This window comes from Perca flavescens, chromosome 1 (assembly GCF_004354835.1).
Source record: "Perca flavescens isolate YP-PL-M2 chromosome 1, PFLA_1.0, whole genome shotgun sequence".
NCBI classification, from domain to species: domain Eukaryota; kingdom Metazoa; phylum Chordata; class Actinopteri; order Perciformes; family Percidae; genus Perca; species Perca flavescens.
Window position 1 is genome coordinate 8,357,299 of NC_041331.1, and position 19,090 is coordinate 8,376,388.

Genomic DNA, 19,090 nt, shown 5'->3' on the forward strand with positions numbered 1-19,090 from the left:
GCCAGATGACCCGATGCCCAGAGAGCAGTGTCCAGAACAGTCCCAACTGAGGGCTATATGAAGGAGACAGGATATTATTCCTCGCTTTTAAAAGGTAGCCTATAGTGTTATGTTTGGCAATGATATTCAATACAGGAAACATGACGATGCACAACCTTTTTATTTATTCTTCAGGTTTTTGTTTCTCTTTCAAGTGAATGATTTATTTCTGCCATTGACCAAGTTATTTTGGCTTGTTTTTCCAGCCCCTCTGGTGTCAGGAGACAGGGTCCAGCACGGGGGGGCGGAGGACACGCGCTCTCCCTCAGCTGTTGCCTCGTTCCGACGAACACGAGTAAAATAAAAGACACTGCATAAACTCCGCTACCGTGTGTTTATTTAATTATAGGTACACCTACATGTAGGCCTAAGAGATTGCAGTCGAAGCCTGTATATTACTATTAGGACTATAGAAAATGTGTCAAGGATGTGAATTAAATAGGCTAAACTTCAGCTGGAGTCAGATTTACCACGGCAACACTGTTGACCGCATCAGTGATCTCTTTTCATCCCGCATTCTTTCTACAGCCTTTAATACCAGTTTTCAGGCTGCCAAATAGTACACACGTTAGTGCAAATGAACCTGAGATATCAGGGTTTCAATCTCCACCTCTGAAAAGTTCCTTTTCTCAGCCGGATTACGTCTCGCCATGTCGTAAATTGTTGGGGCGAGGCCTCAAAACCCAGAATATATTGGGGCGTGATATTTAAATGACGATCGTTTCCAGCCGCCGCATTTATCAATGTACGACCATTCTTACGCTCGGATTGGTGTGATACGAACTTTTCACGAATCCCACGTGAAGCCTGTCATAAGATGATTTCTGCGCTCATATCTGCGCTGGTTTCTACGTTAGGTTGATAAATGAGGGCCAACATGAGCCTCTTTCACCATAGGTTCCAATTGCAGCAACGTCTAAAACTTGACCTCTCGTCCAAATGAACAATGAATAAATGAATGTGCAAAATGTAACTGTAATTTTTTGCTCGGAAACAAAAAAATGAACAGACCACATTGTTTCGTTACCCATGTGACTTTCGTTTTTAGTTTCAAACGATCAAAGTGTACACGAAAAAACAAAATGGGTCAATTTTTGATTGTTTTTTGATTCTGACACCAGATATGTTTTTTCCTTTTTTAATTTTGAAACAAATATAAAATATACAGTTTTTTGATTTTCTAATTACAAATGAATTACGGATTACTTACGATACCCGGACCTTAGACAACTGGCAAAGCCATTTTTTCTACGTCTATGCCACCACATTGGGTTATCTCAAGTATTTCTTCAAATGTGTGCTTGAAGATGAGCCACATCGTTCATGGTGACCATAGTTCTCTTATTTCAAAGAAACCGTACTTGGCTAACAGCCACTTGCCAAAGGCTTTGGGCATGCACAGGGGCGATTCTAGGATGAGACCTTTAGGGGGGCTCAGCCCCTAATGAGAATGTGACACGGATACATCCATCCGTCCATCCATCCATCTTCGCCCGCTTATCCGGAGTTGGGTCGCGGGGGCAGCAGCTCTAGCAGGGGACCCCAAACTGCCACATTAACCAGCTCTGACTGGGGGATCCCAAGGCATTCCCAGGCCAGGTTGAAGATATAATCCCTCAAGTTAGTCCTGAGCCTACCCTGAGGCCTCCTCCCAGCTGGACCTGCCTGGAACACCTCCCTAGGGAGGCGCCCAGGGGGCATCCTTACCAGATGCCCGAACCACCTCAACTGGCTCCTTTCAACGCAAAGGAGCAGCAACATGGATACAGTGCTTTGCACAAGTGTTAACACCCCCCACCCACTAAATCCAATATATATATATATGAAATAATAATTTCATTATCTGATAATCTGTGAACTAGCTACTGAACAACAACGTCAGTTACCGTTTTTTGACACTATTAACGCTATGATGGAACTAAACCTGACACTTTATAAGTCACAGTAATAACGACCAATTGAATTGAATGTTCTAACATTCAGCAATTTTAGTTGTTTACATATCAATTTGGGTTCTAATCTGCGCCATGAAATTACCAATTTATTCTCTGGGAACTACCAACGTTAAACTTCACAAGTGCACTCCTGTTCTCCCTCTGACGGATTAGATAGAGACTCAGCCAAAGCCGGGAGTATACATGCTGTAGTTCTAAATGTAAAGCTCTTTTGTGTTTCATAGGCTTATATCTACATTTACAATGTTCTAGAGAGATTGTGATCTGCTGAAAGTGGTTGAAAAGTGCACTGTAAAAAACAATGTAATGTTACAGTAAAACAGAAAATATAATATAATAATAGAGTAGCACAGTATTGTGGGGGGGGGTGGGGTGGAATTGTATGCACTTTGTGCTAAACAAAGTCTGATTGATTTGTAATGCTGAAATAGTCATTAGATAGTTGCATGCAGTATGGACACCACTGTAAAGCTACTCAAGATGGGCTTCTCTCATGGTCAATCCGTGGTTGATCACATGATGAATAAATGTGGCTCTGATCTCATCAGAGATGGCTCTCCTTCCCTTTCTTCCCTCCTCCTCCTCCTCCTCGTTGTCCCCTGTCTCTCTTTCCTACTCCCCTTGCTCTCTGTCTATTGTTGGCATCCATTGTTCAAAACCGGTAATCTGGCTTTTGACCTATGTATAGGCCTATACTAAAGCAGTGATTGGTTAGTGTTCAGTTATGACATAATGTATGTGCAAATGTGAGGAGTGTGTGTTTGCCCTGGTAAATATGTGTAGCATTTTGATTGGTTGTGTTTAGAAAAAGGAAAGCAAGTCACTTCCTGTTAGATTTTTGTGTCTTAAGTAGAGAATTGTGTGTAATGTTTTGAAAAAAGTGTTTTATGCAATTGAAAACTGAGTGAAAGGCTGAGAAATAGCTTATGGTTTTGGAGATTTGCTGTGTAGTTTTGCACTTTGAGTGAGAGGTTTCAAAAATCTTGTGACATGAAAAGATTTTGTGTGTAAGCAGTTGGAAAAAACTCTAAAAGCATGTTAATAAACTATGTCTGGCTCTTGATGTGATTCTTATTTTCCAGTGTGGCCCTTAGTGAACTAGAGATTGACACCCCTGCACTAGAGCTATGATCCAGCCCAAAAATTCAGGCCCGACCCTCTTTCCAGTCCTGAGCCACGACAGCAGTTTTGGGCCCAAGTCTGATTAAAAACCTGAATTTCCACTGCTTTTTTATACATGCGTGTAAAATGTATAGGTTAAGTTTTATAATAATAATAATTTCATTAAAATTAGAAATAAATGCTGTTGAACTGTGCAAGGCTAAGACGGTCTACTTTCAACAGCAGATTACACAATCTGCTACTAACCCAAAGACATTGTAGCAGACCCTTAAGGTCATCACTGGCGAAACTGAGAAGAAAAAGAAAAAATGTTAATATTCAAATTTCCCTGCAGGGTAGTCTACTCTTATCTCAGATTCAGAAAAGATTGCATGTGCTTTCAATGACTATTTTATATTATCTGTTAAAGAATTGGCAACAGATTTTACCACTGCCTCCTCTTTCTCACCTGTTCTCTCTTCAACACCTGATCAGTTCTCATTTTCTGAGATCTCACAGAACGAGGTGATAAAAATACTGCATTCACTAAAACATTCTCATGCCCGCGATACTTATGGTCTAAACACTTCCTTTTTAAAGACTCATGCTGATAGCCTCATACCTCTCTTTCAGCATTTAATCGATCATTGTATTAGGCTTTCTGTCTTTCCTACTGAATGGAAAACAGCACAAATCACTCAAATTTTTAAATCTGATGATCATACTCTTGTCTCAAACTACAGACCTATAGCTATATTTCCAGCAATGTCTAAAGCCGCTTTCTGACCGGAGGGATTTTTGCAGTTCCTAGAACCCCAATTTGGGGATTATTAAGTTCCTCTGGCCACAGTTCCTGCAACGGTAGGGTTCCACACAGCGAAACACCACGCAAATTTCGGCCAGCGAAAGTTTGCCTTGGGGGCGTGGTCGCGAAAACAACACGCAAGACTGCAAAACATTTTTAAATGTCCCGGGCTGTCAGAAGACAGAGGGCGGTAAAAATGCACAGCAGCAAACCATCGGTAAAATGTTAGCTCATAAATGCTCTGGTAACCTGGCTATGTAGCCTAGCTGCCTTGCTATGCTTACAATGAAATGCAATGTCCGAACATGCTAGCGGTTGACCTGTCGGCTAGCTGAATAATTTTGAGTGTTTAAACTATCTACAGTGGTCTATTTGGTGGTGTGTTTGCCCTGACTAAGTTCGTGTGACACATGAACAACAATCCGTGTTGCTACAAGCATCAATGTTCGCCAACAAAACATGTAATCAAACAAATGCACAAGTAGCCTAGCTAGCTAGCTGCCTGGCTAGGCTACAATGAAATCCAATGTCCGTACATTCTAGCGATTAGTCTGTTGGCTAGCTGAAAAGTTTGAGTGTTTAAACTAACATATACAGTGGACTATTTAGTGGTGTATGTGCCCTGACTAAGTTCGTGTGTCATATAAATCACAATTCGTGTTGATACAAGTACCAATGTTCATGTAGAAACATTTTAATCACATAAAAATGTTCATGATACAGCGCTGATAACCTCCGCCATCTTGGTCAGACATTTTTTTGTAACTCCCGCCTCCAAACACAAACACGCAGACCTGATTCGCTCTCGAGTGGTCCTCATTTGAACTTTCGTCAACTTTATTTCGCACCGCTCGGCGATTCGCTCTCATCTCTCGCCCAATCAGGGCGAATTTCGTCTCCATTCAACCTCAATGAGAGCGAAGTGAAATTTCGTTGTGTGGAACCCTACCGTATCTCTTTCAGCTCCTACTTCAGGGCAGGGTCTTTTCCCTTTTCCGCATAGTGGTGGTTAGATGACTGTGTTATAATAACAAAAGGTCAGTTCCTATGGCCACTTGGCCAGTGTGAATGTAAATGGCAAAAACCGGTTTTGGGGGAGAGCAGTTTGTACAACTGTTTAGAATGATATTCCCCATCACATCAGAACACTACCATCCATCACATATTTCAAAAAGACATACAAACTGTTCCTTCACAACAGTTACACTCGCACACATTGATTTATTTATGTACTGTCCAAGTCTTGTTTGCACTGTCTGTATTGTTGTTTTTAGTTGTCTGTATCTGTCTAGCCCATGCTAATGTCCTGTACAAATGTTTCTGTCCTCATGTGCCGTAACTGTGTTCAATGTTTTATGTTTCTGCAGAACAGGAACCTGCTGGAAACCAGTTTTTAAACTGAGTCAGGCGCGTTTATATTGTAACTTAATGTTACTTTTAACTTTCCTATATAATAAATGAAATGAAATGAAGTTGAACAAATATCCAGAAGATGTGGTCACACAAAGCCCACATACATATGACATTATTCATGACATTACACAGACTATAAGGTCTTCATTAGCATAATAAAAAACACAGCAGGAAATGCTTACCCGGCCCGGGATCAAGCCTGGGGTAAGTTTGAGAAATGTCAGCCTGGCCCGGGTCAAACCTGTCGGGCCTAATTGGTTATATGGGTTATGGCAGAGAATACTGTCTTTTTATGTACAGTTACAGTTCAACACAAAAATGATTTTGACCCTAATCTGAAGGTGAAACATGTTTGAATAACAAAAGACTAACACTGTGACTAGAAGCCACGTAACCAATAAGAATTTATTGTCACAAGCACAATTTGTTACACAAAAATAATGGGTCACATTTACACAATTTATACAGGTCTAGAACTCAATGTACAATTAATAGACTAACTAAATACCAATAGTTAAATATGTACTCACATTGCACACAATATCATTAAAACCTACACAAAAAACATGTACTGTGTGAAAGTAACACGCGTCGACATAAAAATCACATTATTTACAAAAAAAACATCCATTTGAGATCTTTAGCAAAAGGACTCTGATGTCTGTTCTCCCATCCGTCTGTCAGAGACGTTATACAATCTATCATGTAAAAGCTCCCCCGCTAGAAAGTATTATTCAGTCTCTTAATAGTTCAAAAGGTTATAAAGTAATAAAGTCAAGTAGCCAGAGCTGAAGAACACCAATACACTAGTAAATACTGCGCTTTGCTTGGACGGTATGGCGGTTTTTCCCTTTTTAAAGCAGGCTTGTGAGATTAGCAGTTAGCCTCATGAAGTGCACTTTAAGCCTTAGCTTAGCAACTGTCTGCAATGAGTTTTTTTTTTTTTTTTTTTAATTATTTTTTATCTTGAATTTATACATAGAATCCTTCTACACTCGCATCAGGTTTTGTCTCTAGAGGTGTGGACATCACTACACAAAGTTTACACAGTAAGGGTGATGAGAGAGAGAGAGAGACAGACAGACAGACAGAGAGAGAGAAAGAGAGAGAGGAACGGCAGACGGACAGCTTCTCTCCTGCGGCGGTTTGGCAGCGGTGTTGTGCAAGAGGCAGATGGAGGTGAACTTCTTCAACACTCACAGAAATATGTGTGTGTGTGTGCGCGTGTGTGTGTGTCTACAGTCACTGCAGGTACAACCAGAGGAGGCGATTGGTCGAGTATTGGTCCTACTATTATTATTTTTTTTTTTAAACTTTATTGGTCTTGCTGTGCTGTGAGTGAGTGAGTGGCATCCTGTCTGGACTGACAGCTGAAGTCAACTGATACACTTATTCCTGAATGGATGTCACCATGGCTACGTTCAGATCGCAGGCAAATCCGTTTTGTTTCCATAATCTGATCTTTAAGACAGACTGTCTGCTCTGTCATTTACAAGCGATCAGATCAGGATTTGTGTGTCCAGACATCACCAACCTATCTGCACGGGTTGCTGTGGTAACAACGTAGTCAGCGTAGCTGCGCTGGTGACACGGCTACCGACAGCAGGTGAAATGTATGAGCCGGTGCGTGTTATTGTCCAACACAGTCTCACGGCAGTTCGTGAAATGGTCACGTCATTTTTTCAGTCTATTGATTCATGTAAACGGACACGTTGATCTAGTTTTTTTCTAATATCATTTCAGTGTTTTTCGATGGGAAGCTTCTTTCGTGATCACAGCACGATTCCGGGTTGGGTTTAGGAAAACAATAACGGGATGCGGGACAACGACGGGACGGTTGGGTTTAGTTAAAGAAGAACGGGGAAAGGAAACGTGACACGCGGGACACAATCCCCGGTCTCTGGGGGACGCAGGACAACAACGGGACGGTTGGGTTTAGGAAAAGAAGAATGGGGAAAGGAAAAAGACCCGATCCCCGGTCTCCGGGGTGAAAGTCCTGTGTCGTTTGACCCATCCACCACCCCTTTCGTGTCTGTGTACACAAATCAACAGATTAGATTACGTGACCATTTCACGAACTGCCGTGAGACTGGATTGTATTGCCACATCGTTGGCTGTGAACCAGGCAACTGTGTATTACCCTGTGTGCTCACACTACAACATAATCATGCTGGGAAGTAAAGGGAACTGGCGATGCCACATATTTACAGAAACCGTTTGCTGTATGGGATGTTGAGACTGTGATGAGATCACAGCTGCTCACTCTCACACGCTCTATAGGCATGGTGTCGAACCTCTCCTCAACATCTTAAAAACAAAAAAAAGAAGCTATTTCAGTTTTTAATGTGCACAGAGTAAGCCAATGTTTTGTAATGTTTTTTTTTCCTCCACCCAGTCACAATCAGAACTCTGAAACCTTTGGCCAACCTTTCTGGAGTAGAACAAGTCTGAATTCCTCAACCGATAAGTCATGATTTATTACCATGGTGAAACTTTTTACTGTTAAATCAAATGTGAAGATATCGTGCAGCTGAACTCAGTGTCAGCTCTCCCACCAACACCATCACTAAGAGTGACATGTTAAATGATATAATAACGTATTACTGTAAAATCAAGATATTACAATTTAGGTCAAATTCACTGCAGCGTGTTTCAGTCGTCCAACAACATTAGCTTAACTAATCCTATCAAAAAGGCCTGCATGAAACAACTTGATCCGGAGCAGACCGGCTGCAGCAGAGACTCTCTGGGCTAGTACCTTAAGATGACATGGACTGTACTAACTGTTAATGCTCTGCAGCAGTTGAGGAGCAGTCGCCCTGTAGCTCACCGCCTGAAACGTTCAGAGGTGCACGACCACGCGCCACGACAACTTGCGGAGACGTCATTTTGTGGCTTGCGCACCTCACGCTGTGAACACCGCAGCGACCATAAACCTAGCTTTAACCCAGCTTGACAGAGCATGTCCCTTTGTCGTTGACAGCAGAATGACTGATAAGTGTAGAGACAAACGTGTTAAAGCAACTAGGCAGTAACTAGTTGTCTAACGCATTATTTTCTTTTAATTAAGTAACTTGATTGCCTGTCCACAGCTGATCTTGCATAGCCTACTACTAGACCCATCAGCCTAATATTTTTTGTGCACATTTCTGTGTGGGCCTACCGTAAACCATTATTAAACGGTGCCGGGGCTTAATTATTAAAGACGCGGCAGCATCTCCTCTGCTCGAAGATGCGGACGTAGATGGATGGATGGACTATTTCAACCCTTTGAATTTTCATTATTTAACAGATCAAACAATTTGCGCCGTTGATACGCTCTGTATGGAACACCATTGTGCCTTTGGACTTCGCGTTGAAGGCGGAGGCGTTACTTTCCCCCACTTTTCTCCAAAACCATTGGTCCAAAAGACATCAGTCAAAGTGTAAACCAATCAATGGATATTCCCCCGGAGAACTTGCATTCAACAACAGAGCAGTGCTGAGGTGCGCTGAAAGACAGTAAGTGTACGGAACATCGGGTGTAGTGTATGTGCAATTGGCATAGTCCTAAATTTACTTACAGACATGAACCGCTGACAAAAAATGGTGCCAATTTGACATCGATATATGAGACTAGATATCGTCTTAGATTTCGGATATCGTGACGCAAGTGTTGTCTTTTCCTGGTTTTAAAGGCTGCAATAGTGATCGATAGTCAACCCTACAATATCGCCGCAATATCAACCTATTTGTTAAAAGGGTTAGTGAGAGAGACTTTGTCAATATGAGCTAACCCATCAGACTGTACAAAAAAAAAACAACTGTCACTGAACCTGGATCTTTATATTTGTTTCCTTTGCTCGTCAGGTTAAAATGGATTTTTTTTTTTTTTCTTGATATCGGATTTGTTCCATATTGCCATAGCTCTACCATGTGGACATTTTTAGGGAGAGGAAGTGTAAAATCTTGGATAATAATACTGATACTAGTCTCTGACAAATACAGCTATAATCACATGAAAGAAGAGGTTTAACACACTTCAACCGCCTCACAGAGAATTGCAAAAACCTGTCCGGTGCGCTCAGAGAACGGCAATCTGGTCAGGAAAGACTTCAGAGATTTGGTCCAAAGTATTCTGGAGCACACGGCCATGAGGCAACAAACTTTATTAGATGACTAGTGTTTCATCAGAATCAAAAGAGCTACAATCACGTGACTGCCCTCCTCTGGTCATGCTGGCGCTGAATGCAGGGAACAATTTCAGCAACCTGAATGTCCCAGACCGCCCCGTTTGTTCTAAGAGCTCGAGACGATGTGTGTATCGTTGTGATCACAGTCAGAGAGCTGATCCAGGTTGATTGGTGTGCCTTCCATCTGTCAGCAGGGTTCCTCTTTACAAAGATGAGGTATGTGTAAGTTCACAGATAAATACTGCAGGCCGCGGAGCCCAAACGGTGAGTGAACTGTGTGTTGTGTATGACACGTGTAGACAGACATCACATCAGTCGTGTGTTGGCGATCCAGCAATATTAGAAAAATGAAACAACATGACAGATGAATGCAAACATCAGTCCAGTTCTGAGAGGGAGAGTGATGGAGAAAAGGTTTTTTTTTCTTTACTCAGAGAAGGGTGGGAACATGCCGAGGTCAGCAAAGTCCTCAATGTTGTAGTTGGCTGTTCCCTGGGTAGGATCGCCGGCCATCGGTAACATGTCCTGCAGAGACACAGGGATGGGAGGGGGTGGCAGACATATCACATATCTGTGTACAGTGGTCAGCAGCCAGCAGCTGGAAGAACTTTTTTTGTATAAACTGTGCAGAACAACATATTTGTCCTCTTACCAAAAGTGACAGTAAAATTGTATATTATCTTAAACAACAAAAATTGAATAAAAAAAATCAATAATTAGATTTTCAAAACAAATCCCACATCAAAAAGACGCAGTGATGTCTGAAGTCAAACGAGTGAAATATAAAGTAGATTTTGCCCTAGGCTGTTTTAAAATTGCTTTGCCATTTATTTTCTATCTCAAGCGTTTGTAATGTCTAAGTGTGTGTGTGTGTGTGTGTGTGTGTGTGTGTGTGTGTGTGTTACCTGGAAGACTTCTGTCTGGCTGGGGTTGGGGTGTGTGTGCTGTTCCCCGGCCTGCTGTGAGTGATGCTGGTTCTGCCACTGGGACCAGACCTCACTGGGACGCCCCTGGAACTGGGCTCCACTCTGACTGCTCTCCCCCGACACATCTGGAATCACACGCAGGGTTACAATTCATACAGGCGTTTGATTTAACCACAATTTATTCAATACAGGTGGATCTGATGAGTATGTACTGTGACACTGTTTTGTCTGGCTGCCGTTAGCACTGTTATGTGCTGCTCACACCAACAATGCTACTATTATCCTGTGTTTCAAATTACATTTTGTCTTGCTTTAGTATGTATTCACTTCATCATTTAGTAAATGCCACTTCTTCACTCTTAAGTCTTAAATTGAGACTGATAAACAGGTTGCCCATCTTTACCCTCCATCATAACTCCATGGGACACAGATATGGAATGCCAACCCACTTATAGTGATAAGTGATAGTGTGTTAGGCTAGATTTACATGTTTACATGTTTTGGATTTTAAGCAGAGTTTTGAGCCAAGTGTGTGATTGTTTTTAACTTCAGTAGAAGAACTAATCCCTATTTAAACTAACACGCTCAAACCAAAATATCTCATCAACATTCTCGTATACTGGGCATAAACATGAGGCAGCATGTATACTCCACCCGTTGCTGTTAGTTGCCATGGTAACATTATTAGCTTAGTCTCAGAGAATGAGACGTCATGACCGATAAGACCCAGTCAGGTGGAGAAACGTCAGTCAGTGTCGGTGTTGCCAAAGATCTCTGTTTGCAACACAAGATTCCAAACCAAAACGGGTCAGAAGTGTTTCCAAATGTCTCTGGTTTAGGGGCTCGGAAACACCAGAGCAGGGGGAATGAGAGGGGGAAACGTAGCAAAATATATATATATTTTTTAAACCAATATTTACAGTAGCAATGTAAATGTAGCCTTAGTGAACAGCTCTCTGGCAGCAGGTCAGATCATCTGTTGCTAATTCATGTTAATTCTGTGAGTAACTCGATGACAGAGCAAAATTAATCTTGGTGGTTGCCAGGATTGTGTGCTCTCTGCCAGCTGGTGTCTGTACTAGCTAAAGATCATGTGTGAGGGAAGACACTCCACTTAAATGTGACACTGTACAGTCAGAGTGACCTGAGTGCACCTGTAGTTCCAACAACTCCAATTGAGTGATCGTGTCAAGTCAATTTAAAGACTCAGTCTTCCAAATTAAAAATGAAATTGAATCCATATCATATCAGCAATTTAAGTCGTCCAACTTAATAGTTTTGAACCAGGAACTTCAGCATTTGGATCAAGAAACACATGAAATAAATAAATACATTCACCAACACTGCATACCTTCTGTTGCTAAAGGTAATGTGGTCAATGTAAGTATAGTAATGGTATAAGTAATGGTAAATGTAAATATAAGTATCAGATTGGCAGATACCCAGAATCACGAATCCAGATCAGGCAAAAGGCACAGAGTCCATCTTTAGACCATCTTTGCCATAAAAATATCTTAATCAGTAAGCACAGCCACAGTTTGAAACCAGCTTGTTACCTCAGCTCACTGTGCATCATATCTATTTATTTACCATGGATCCAGTCCTCACCATGGAGCACCTGCTGCTGCTTTTAATGTACAGCAGCTTTTACTGTGTATGGAGTGTGTGGAATGCGTTTTAATGAACCCTTTTTAATAGCAGTCCTTGCATGTGCAAACCATCTACGCAAAGCAGTACACAATTACATTTTTTCTAATCTATATAAATATGTAACATAAGGACAGCAAAAATAGCTATCACATTTATACATCCAAACATACATATAATATGATAAGATCAGAGTCCAAAGATTTCCCTAACATTAGTTATTTGTAGTAATTTATGAGTCCTCACTCCCCTGCCAACAGGGACGCTGTAGAGCGCCCTCTGGTGGACAAACTATGCAACGCCAACACTCATAACATGGTTGAAAGGTGTTTCGTCCATTTTTATTTTATTTTTTAAATATTCATTTATCGGCCATTATAAATGCAGATACCGATAGTTTGAAAAATGCCTAATATCAGCCGATAATATTGGCCTGCCGATAATATCGACCTTTGCAGAGCAACATTGTTGCGGTTTCACAATAATAAACAAAATGCTCATCTCATCTTCATGCAGAAACAAGAGAGAGGCTGAGCCGCTGATGGAGAGAGCACCATGTAAAAAAATAAAAATACAGTGGAAAAATAATTAACCAAACACATAGAAGGCTGGTTGTGTATACATGAAGTGGAAAGCATTCATGATAATAAAAAAAAAAAAACAGAGCTTATCATAACTCAATACTGATGAACACAGGCAACAACAGAGGAAATGAACGGCACTGGCTGTAACTGACTTCATCCTTGTAATGGGCTGGCAGCAAAGAGAGAACAAATGACGGAGAGAACGACAGAGTGCGTGAAATGGATGGAGTGTAAAAATCAAACTTGCAAAATTAGCCCGAGAGAAAGAACAAAAGAGAGGAAATAAAGAATAGACGAATGAGGCAGCAGAGAAAGAGATAATCCATTTGGCTAATGTGTGTGGCCATTAAAAGACTATCAAGTAGCCATTGCATGCTGGACAGGCTTTATTCCTACAGCAGTGTGGACGACAAACAGCAGCAGGCCTGAGCAGCTGGCTGATGAGCCATCGCTGACTGAACACACAGTCAAACATTCTCTTTGTGTTCTATGGTGTGTGGCTCCAGGAAACAAGATCCCACTCAGTTAACCACTAGAGTGAAATGTCTTGACAAGGGCTAAAACTTTTGTAGAAATTATTTTCAGAATAGACTATTCTGCAGATTATTTCCTCAATTACTAGATTAATTTGGTCTAAAAAAGTAGAAAAATGCTGTTAATAATTCCCAGAGTCCAGAGTTCATCTTGTTTGTTTTGTCCGACCAACTTTTGGTCCCCAAAACCACACTGCAGTTTCTGGCTGGATTACAAAGCTTCTGGAAGCCGTATGATCGCACAGAATAACTCGTTGACGTGGCCTATCTCTCTCCTCCTAGTCTCGCTTTGCCTTCCTCCACAGCGCTGCGGAGGAAGGTCTGGCTAGTCCACATAGCATTCCTGGATGGGAGAAAAACGTGCTCTGGTTTATTCTTTAAACCAATCACAATGCAAAATAGCCTCAGGAAGGAACTTATTTTGGTGGAACGTGTAGATTTAAAAGTTGTTTTAGTTGTGCAACAGAGAACTGGACAGATAGTCTAGCTAGCTGTCTGGATTTACCCTGCAGAGATCTGAGGAGCAGTTAAACGTAAAATATGTAACTTTATGCTGCTAGGGGTCTCTCAATCAAAACAATGGATGGTAAACACAGACTTTTGATGACGCTGGGAAGTTGCGTGGAATTATGGGAGTTGTAGTTTTTATTGTTAAACACCATCCCCGATTAGAATGCATCTATTCATGGACGAGTTAACCATTCAAGTTTATTCACGTTACGTTTAGTAACGTTCATTCATGTCATTCTAATAAAATAGTTGCAGTTCTTCTAAATGAATATTAGTAATAATTAAGTTTTTCTTGATTCAATTTGTATTGGTAGCTGACCAGTTAGCTATTGAGCCAGTAAGCTAACATTAGCCAGCCGCTAAAACCAACTTTATCACAATATATTTCACATATCAATGACACCTTTTGGATGTTTTCAACACTGGGGCGGACAGGGTTTGTTGTAACGTTACTCAAGGAGGCTGAGAGACAGGTGTTGGCAGGGATTCCCGGGGGGGAATTCCGGGACGACAAGGACGTTCGATGGCCGTTGTTGGCAGCAGAAGATCTCCCAGCTACCCAGAATTATCTCCACCTTCACTTGGCTGTAATCTTAAATAGTCGTGTTGGTGCTTAATCCACCTTTTTTGGGTTAATTTAGCTGTAACTGTTAACTGTAAAGACAGATAAACTCGAAGGTGGAAGAAATACCGGCAGGGAGGAGATTTTCGGCACGAACACTGGTAGCGCTAACGGAGACGTAGCTAACGTTATGGATGGCCACTGGGTCTGATATGGTCTGTTTCCCGACGCTTCATTAAACTGTCGTTAGCGTCGTTATTGCTGTAATGATAGTGGCTGGCTGCTAGCTGATTGGGGGCTAACGGTAACTAGATAGCTATATGTCGAGAGGCTGTTGTCAGCTGTCATCCCGATTAAGGTCTCTCTTCGCCGGGGGAGTGAGGCAAACTGACCGGGGTGTCTAGCTGGCTAAATTAGCATTAGATTAATCGTCTAACTAGACTAACTTACTGGCTTTTGTGGAGCTTTCATTTATCATTACGTCACATCAATGTGTGAATTGAAGTTCACTGGGAGGCTCAGGAGCTCATACAATCAGGTAGAATACTGAGCTAAACTGATGGGATTACATTTCACTGGAATTGTACCTCGGACGATTTCATGTGACAAATCAAAATTTTGATTGATTGATTGATTCAATCGATTTCCCTGACATCTGTCTCCATGAAATCTGCACATTCATGAGTCTGATAAAAGATTATCAGATTGTATGTGATGCGTTTGTGAACGTTTACTTGTAGCATGACAGCACATGAACCCCCCTTTAACATGCCCACAGCTTAGGGTCGACCACAACAAATATTTGTTCACTCCACTGTCAAACACTGCTATTGGATTTCTAAACATGCAGGGTATGAATTGGAATTTAATGATGTTCAGTATTTTGCTATTTTGTGAGAATATCCCAGGATGCCGACAACTCAATGTAAGCAATCTGACACAAATGGGACGACGCCTGCAAGCTAGTTTAGGCAGTCAACTCGAGCTGCACCACTGTACACACACGTGACATGCCTCACTCTCCGTATCATTTACCAAACACACCTCCTCAAATTGGTGGTCTATTTAAGCTGTACATTTCCCCATCTCTGCCTTGCCAATGCTGCTGCTGCCCTGCACCAGTATCGCTGCCTGCTTTCAGTCCCACCACCACCCCAGCATCCACCTGCAGGCTCCGGCCAGAGGGAAGCTACTTTATCATCACTCCCCAATATCTCATGGAAACCCAAACTGCGGGGAGTGATGAGGTCGGAGTCTAGCTGCTAAACACAATGTTCTGCTGTTATTATAAATATTTCAAATGTGAGTTCTCTGACTGAACTTCATTTATGCCAGTCTGTCAGTGGAAAAAGACGTTTTCTTAAGTAGCGTTCAGAAGCTCTTATCAGAGGCAACGTGCTGTGTTAAAAGGCTGGTGTGTATGAGCTGTTAACGCAGTGTGGCTGCTGTCTGCTTTGCTTCCCCATCCGTGTAATTACGTCTGTACAAGGGGGAAAAAAACAAGCCAGTAAGGCTTAAAAGAATTTGAATTGAATACATGTAACCTGGTTTCAGTTACGGTCTGAAGACGGCAACAATCTCTTCTTTTTCTCTCTTTTCTCTAATGTTAGAGGATCTTCCAGAGCTCAGCAAGGGGTTGATACAGGGGATGTAATTACTTGTGGCATATATTTGGAATCTAAACTTTTTGATGTAAAAAGTACCCTCCAACAACACACCTCAAAGCAAATGTTGTTCACTGCTTCAGGGAATAGAACGGACCTTAGATACGACTTGCCACCCTTAGCAACGTGAGATATTTATAGTCCATTCAGTACGCCGTAGAACCCTTCAGCTCAGCTATGAGCCAGAGAGCTAACACTATGCTAGCAAGAGTCAAAGTCAATAACATTGTGTACAGTTGGCAATCAGTAAAAATAATTGAACAGTATGTTTAACAAAAAGACAAGCTAGTTATCCAGCCATGTCACTGTCCCCAAAACAATATAACGACTTTTACGAACAAATTTTATCCGCGATGTGTAACGTTACTGTTGGCCGCAGCCTGAAGTAGCGACCTGAACAGTGAACGGGATGTGAGGAAACGTTATTCGCTGTGAAACAAAGTCATTCCAGAGGGGCAGTGTAACTTACTTCTTGCAGCTTGTGTGTTAACACCATCTTGTGGTGTTCAGAGGACGAAGCACTGAAGCACAACACAGTGTTGGAAATAACAAATTCCCATTTCCCTTTTGTTTTACAGTTTTTTACAATTGCTTACACACTAAAATTAAAACCTTCCCACAATTAGCAAAACCTTACACTCAAGGAGCAAAACACTGGGCTAGATATGCACAACTGTAAGCACATTGTCAGCTTCACACTTTTTGCAAAACATCACACACAGTGATTTGCAAAACACTAAACACACATGTATGCATTTGACACAGACATTTATCATGATGTCATTTCCTTGCAATTTAAAAGCAAAGGCTTTCAAATGAACACACCCATGAACCAATTTGTTAAACACAGCCACCAGGTATGCAAACACAGGTTTAAGCACTATATAAAATGCAGCAGGTAAGTTCACCTGCCTTCAACCAAAATGGAAGGAGTCAGAAGAAGAAGACTGAGAGTGAGAGGGGGAATCCACAGAGGAGGAGAAGGAGGTAGAGAAAGAGGCCCAGCCAGAGGTAGTGGCCGAGGTGGAGGTAGAGGAAGAGGGAGAGGGAGAGGAAGACCTGAAGCCGGAGAATATGCTCAAAGAAGAAGAGGACCAAATTTATCAAATGAAAGTCGCGCAACACTAGTGGACCACGTATTGACGCTGAGGGAGGCTGGACTAAGAGTCAGCCAAATCTTAGCAGATATACAGTGGCATCTGTCATAAGGACATTTTGACAAGGAAACAGGTAAAAGAAAATGTCTACAGTTACAGTAATCAGCTGCTCATTGTATGCACCATATCAGCACTTTTGATACCCCTCCCTGGGACATTTGAGGATTGAGGGTCGAGAACGACAAGGAGGCCCCTTCCTCCTTGTCGTTCTCGCGAGGGTTTACGATCTCCGGCCCTAGGCTCAGGTATCCATCATTGAGGCCATGGAGGACACCTGTGACCAAGTCGATGCCGCAGCTGTGCAAGGATGGATTCGACATTCAAGACGGTTGTCTTGCCTATGAGGATATTGCCTGTGATGTTGATGAAATTCTCTGGCCAGATCCAGCTAGGTGAAGAGATAATTTCTAGCATTTTCTGTACTTTTTCAGATCATTTTTTTGTTTGTTGTTTTTTTTGTGATTGTAACCTGTACTGGATACCGTATTTTATGTTTGTCTGTTGTTTGCGGAGCTAACAGTGTTATGCACACTACTGTAGTAGCAGGAAAACTTGTGATTCTCCATGTTGACTGATTTGGGTATATGGAGAGAAATAAATTATATTTTCCTCAGTCTGCAGCATTGCTCTTGTGTAGTGTTTGGTGAACTTATTGTAAATTTGCACTTTCTCAGTGTACTTCATCAACAGTACTCTAATCGCTGAGAAGTAGAATTGCTAAAAGTGATTTAGGTTAGCAACAGCAGTGTGTATCTGGTTCAAACATAATTAAGTTAAATGAAACGTGTGTTTCATATGGTAACGAAATATGTTTTTTATAAATTAGTGTATAGTTTTTGCAAGAGTGTTTCATTTTGCAAAGGGTCTGAGGTGTTCTGCTAATTGGGTGTGTGGTTGTGCTAATTGTGTGTAGTGTTTTGAAAAAGACGGTCCCTGTTTTCAAAATTGTGCTTAAGCAATTGAAAAAAACTGTAATGTAGCACATTCATTTAGAACAGTCAGTTTCACTGGAACTCCTTTAGAAGGTGTCCTATGAAACCTTTTTATGAACACCCTGCAGCCAATCAGAATGGAGTATTCACCCAGACCATGGTATAAAATCAAAACGATGCCCAACCTAAATATAGCTGTTAAAAAATGTTTGATGTCCAAATGTTTGTCTGATGTAATGTAGAACAATGGTCTTTATTTGATTACTTTAAATGCAATTTTGTATTGCTATTCATATTTGCTATATTGTGGTATATAAGCCCTACCTAATAAGATTTTTATGGGACAGAACCTGTGCTGTAGATATGTTTCATTCACATGTTGTTCCTCACTTTCTGTGTTCATGAGATTATGTTTGCACACAGACAGATACAGACACACAAAGACTTCCACAGCAAATGAATGTCCTACAGTCCTCACCACACAGGTGGGACATTACAACACATCACCCAGTAATAAATGAGGACAAAATAAAGAAGAAGAAGGCTCACCAAAAGCTGTGCTGCGGTTTGTCAGTCCTGAGTAGGCGTTGCCGCTGGGGGAGGAAGTGGCCGGGGATGACAGGGGACTGTAAGAGGCCGGGTCCGTCTGGTAGCTGTGGCCAGAACCAATACCAAAGGGACTGGACTGGGCTTTACTGGGCTGGGGAGCACAGATACTGGTTAGCTATACAGCATGTACAGCAGGGTTCACACTGCATAGGTATGATTACCTATGAATGCCTACCATAGGCATTAAATATGCAAAAGCTTTATTTTCGAATTTGAACATGCTTTGTAATTAATTTAAATGAGTTAATAACCATTTTTTACACGCATGAAAAATTTCTGACACTGTCACGTAAACATTATTTCCATGAGTTAGCCAAACTACAAGATGAAAATCTGCTATTTGAGAAATGTGCTCTGAACAATGAACCTGATCCAGCTGCTGTATTTGTGTAACATTATTTTCTAAAAGGTAGTAAGCACCAGCAAATGTTTGCAAAAAAAGGTCAAAGAAGCTTCATGTTAGAAAAGTCAATCAATCCCA

The 19,090-nt window shown here is 41.5% G+C and overlaps 1 protein-coding gene across 2 annotated transcripts in view; it reads right to left on the reverse strand.

The window, feature by feature from the left end:
- Nucleotides 1–7,331: 7,331 nt before the first annotated feature.
- arnt2 (aryl-hydrocarbon receptor nuclear translocator 2) overlaps nt 7,332–19,090 on the reverse strand; it is a 75,477-nt gene continuing 63,718 nt past the window's right edge. Inside the window, exons 18-20 of one of the 2 annotated variants that reach the window (XM_028575250.1) lie at nt 18,550–18,700; nt 10,391–10,536; nt 7,332–10,010 (exon numbers count right to left, since the gene is read on the reverse strand). In XM_028575250.1, coding sequence (XP_028431051.1) covers nt 9,912–10,010; nt 10,391–10,536; nt 18,550–18,700 — 396 coding nt within the window. In that variant the 3' untranslated portion in view covers nt 7,332–9,911. The remainder of the gene's footprint in view (nt 10,011–10,390; nt 10,537–18,549; nt 18,701–19,090) is intronic. The other variant, XM_028575260.1, reaches the window with a different exon arrangement.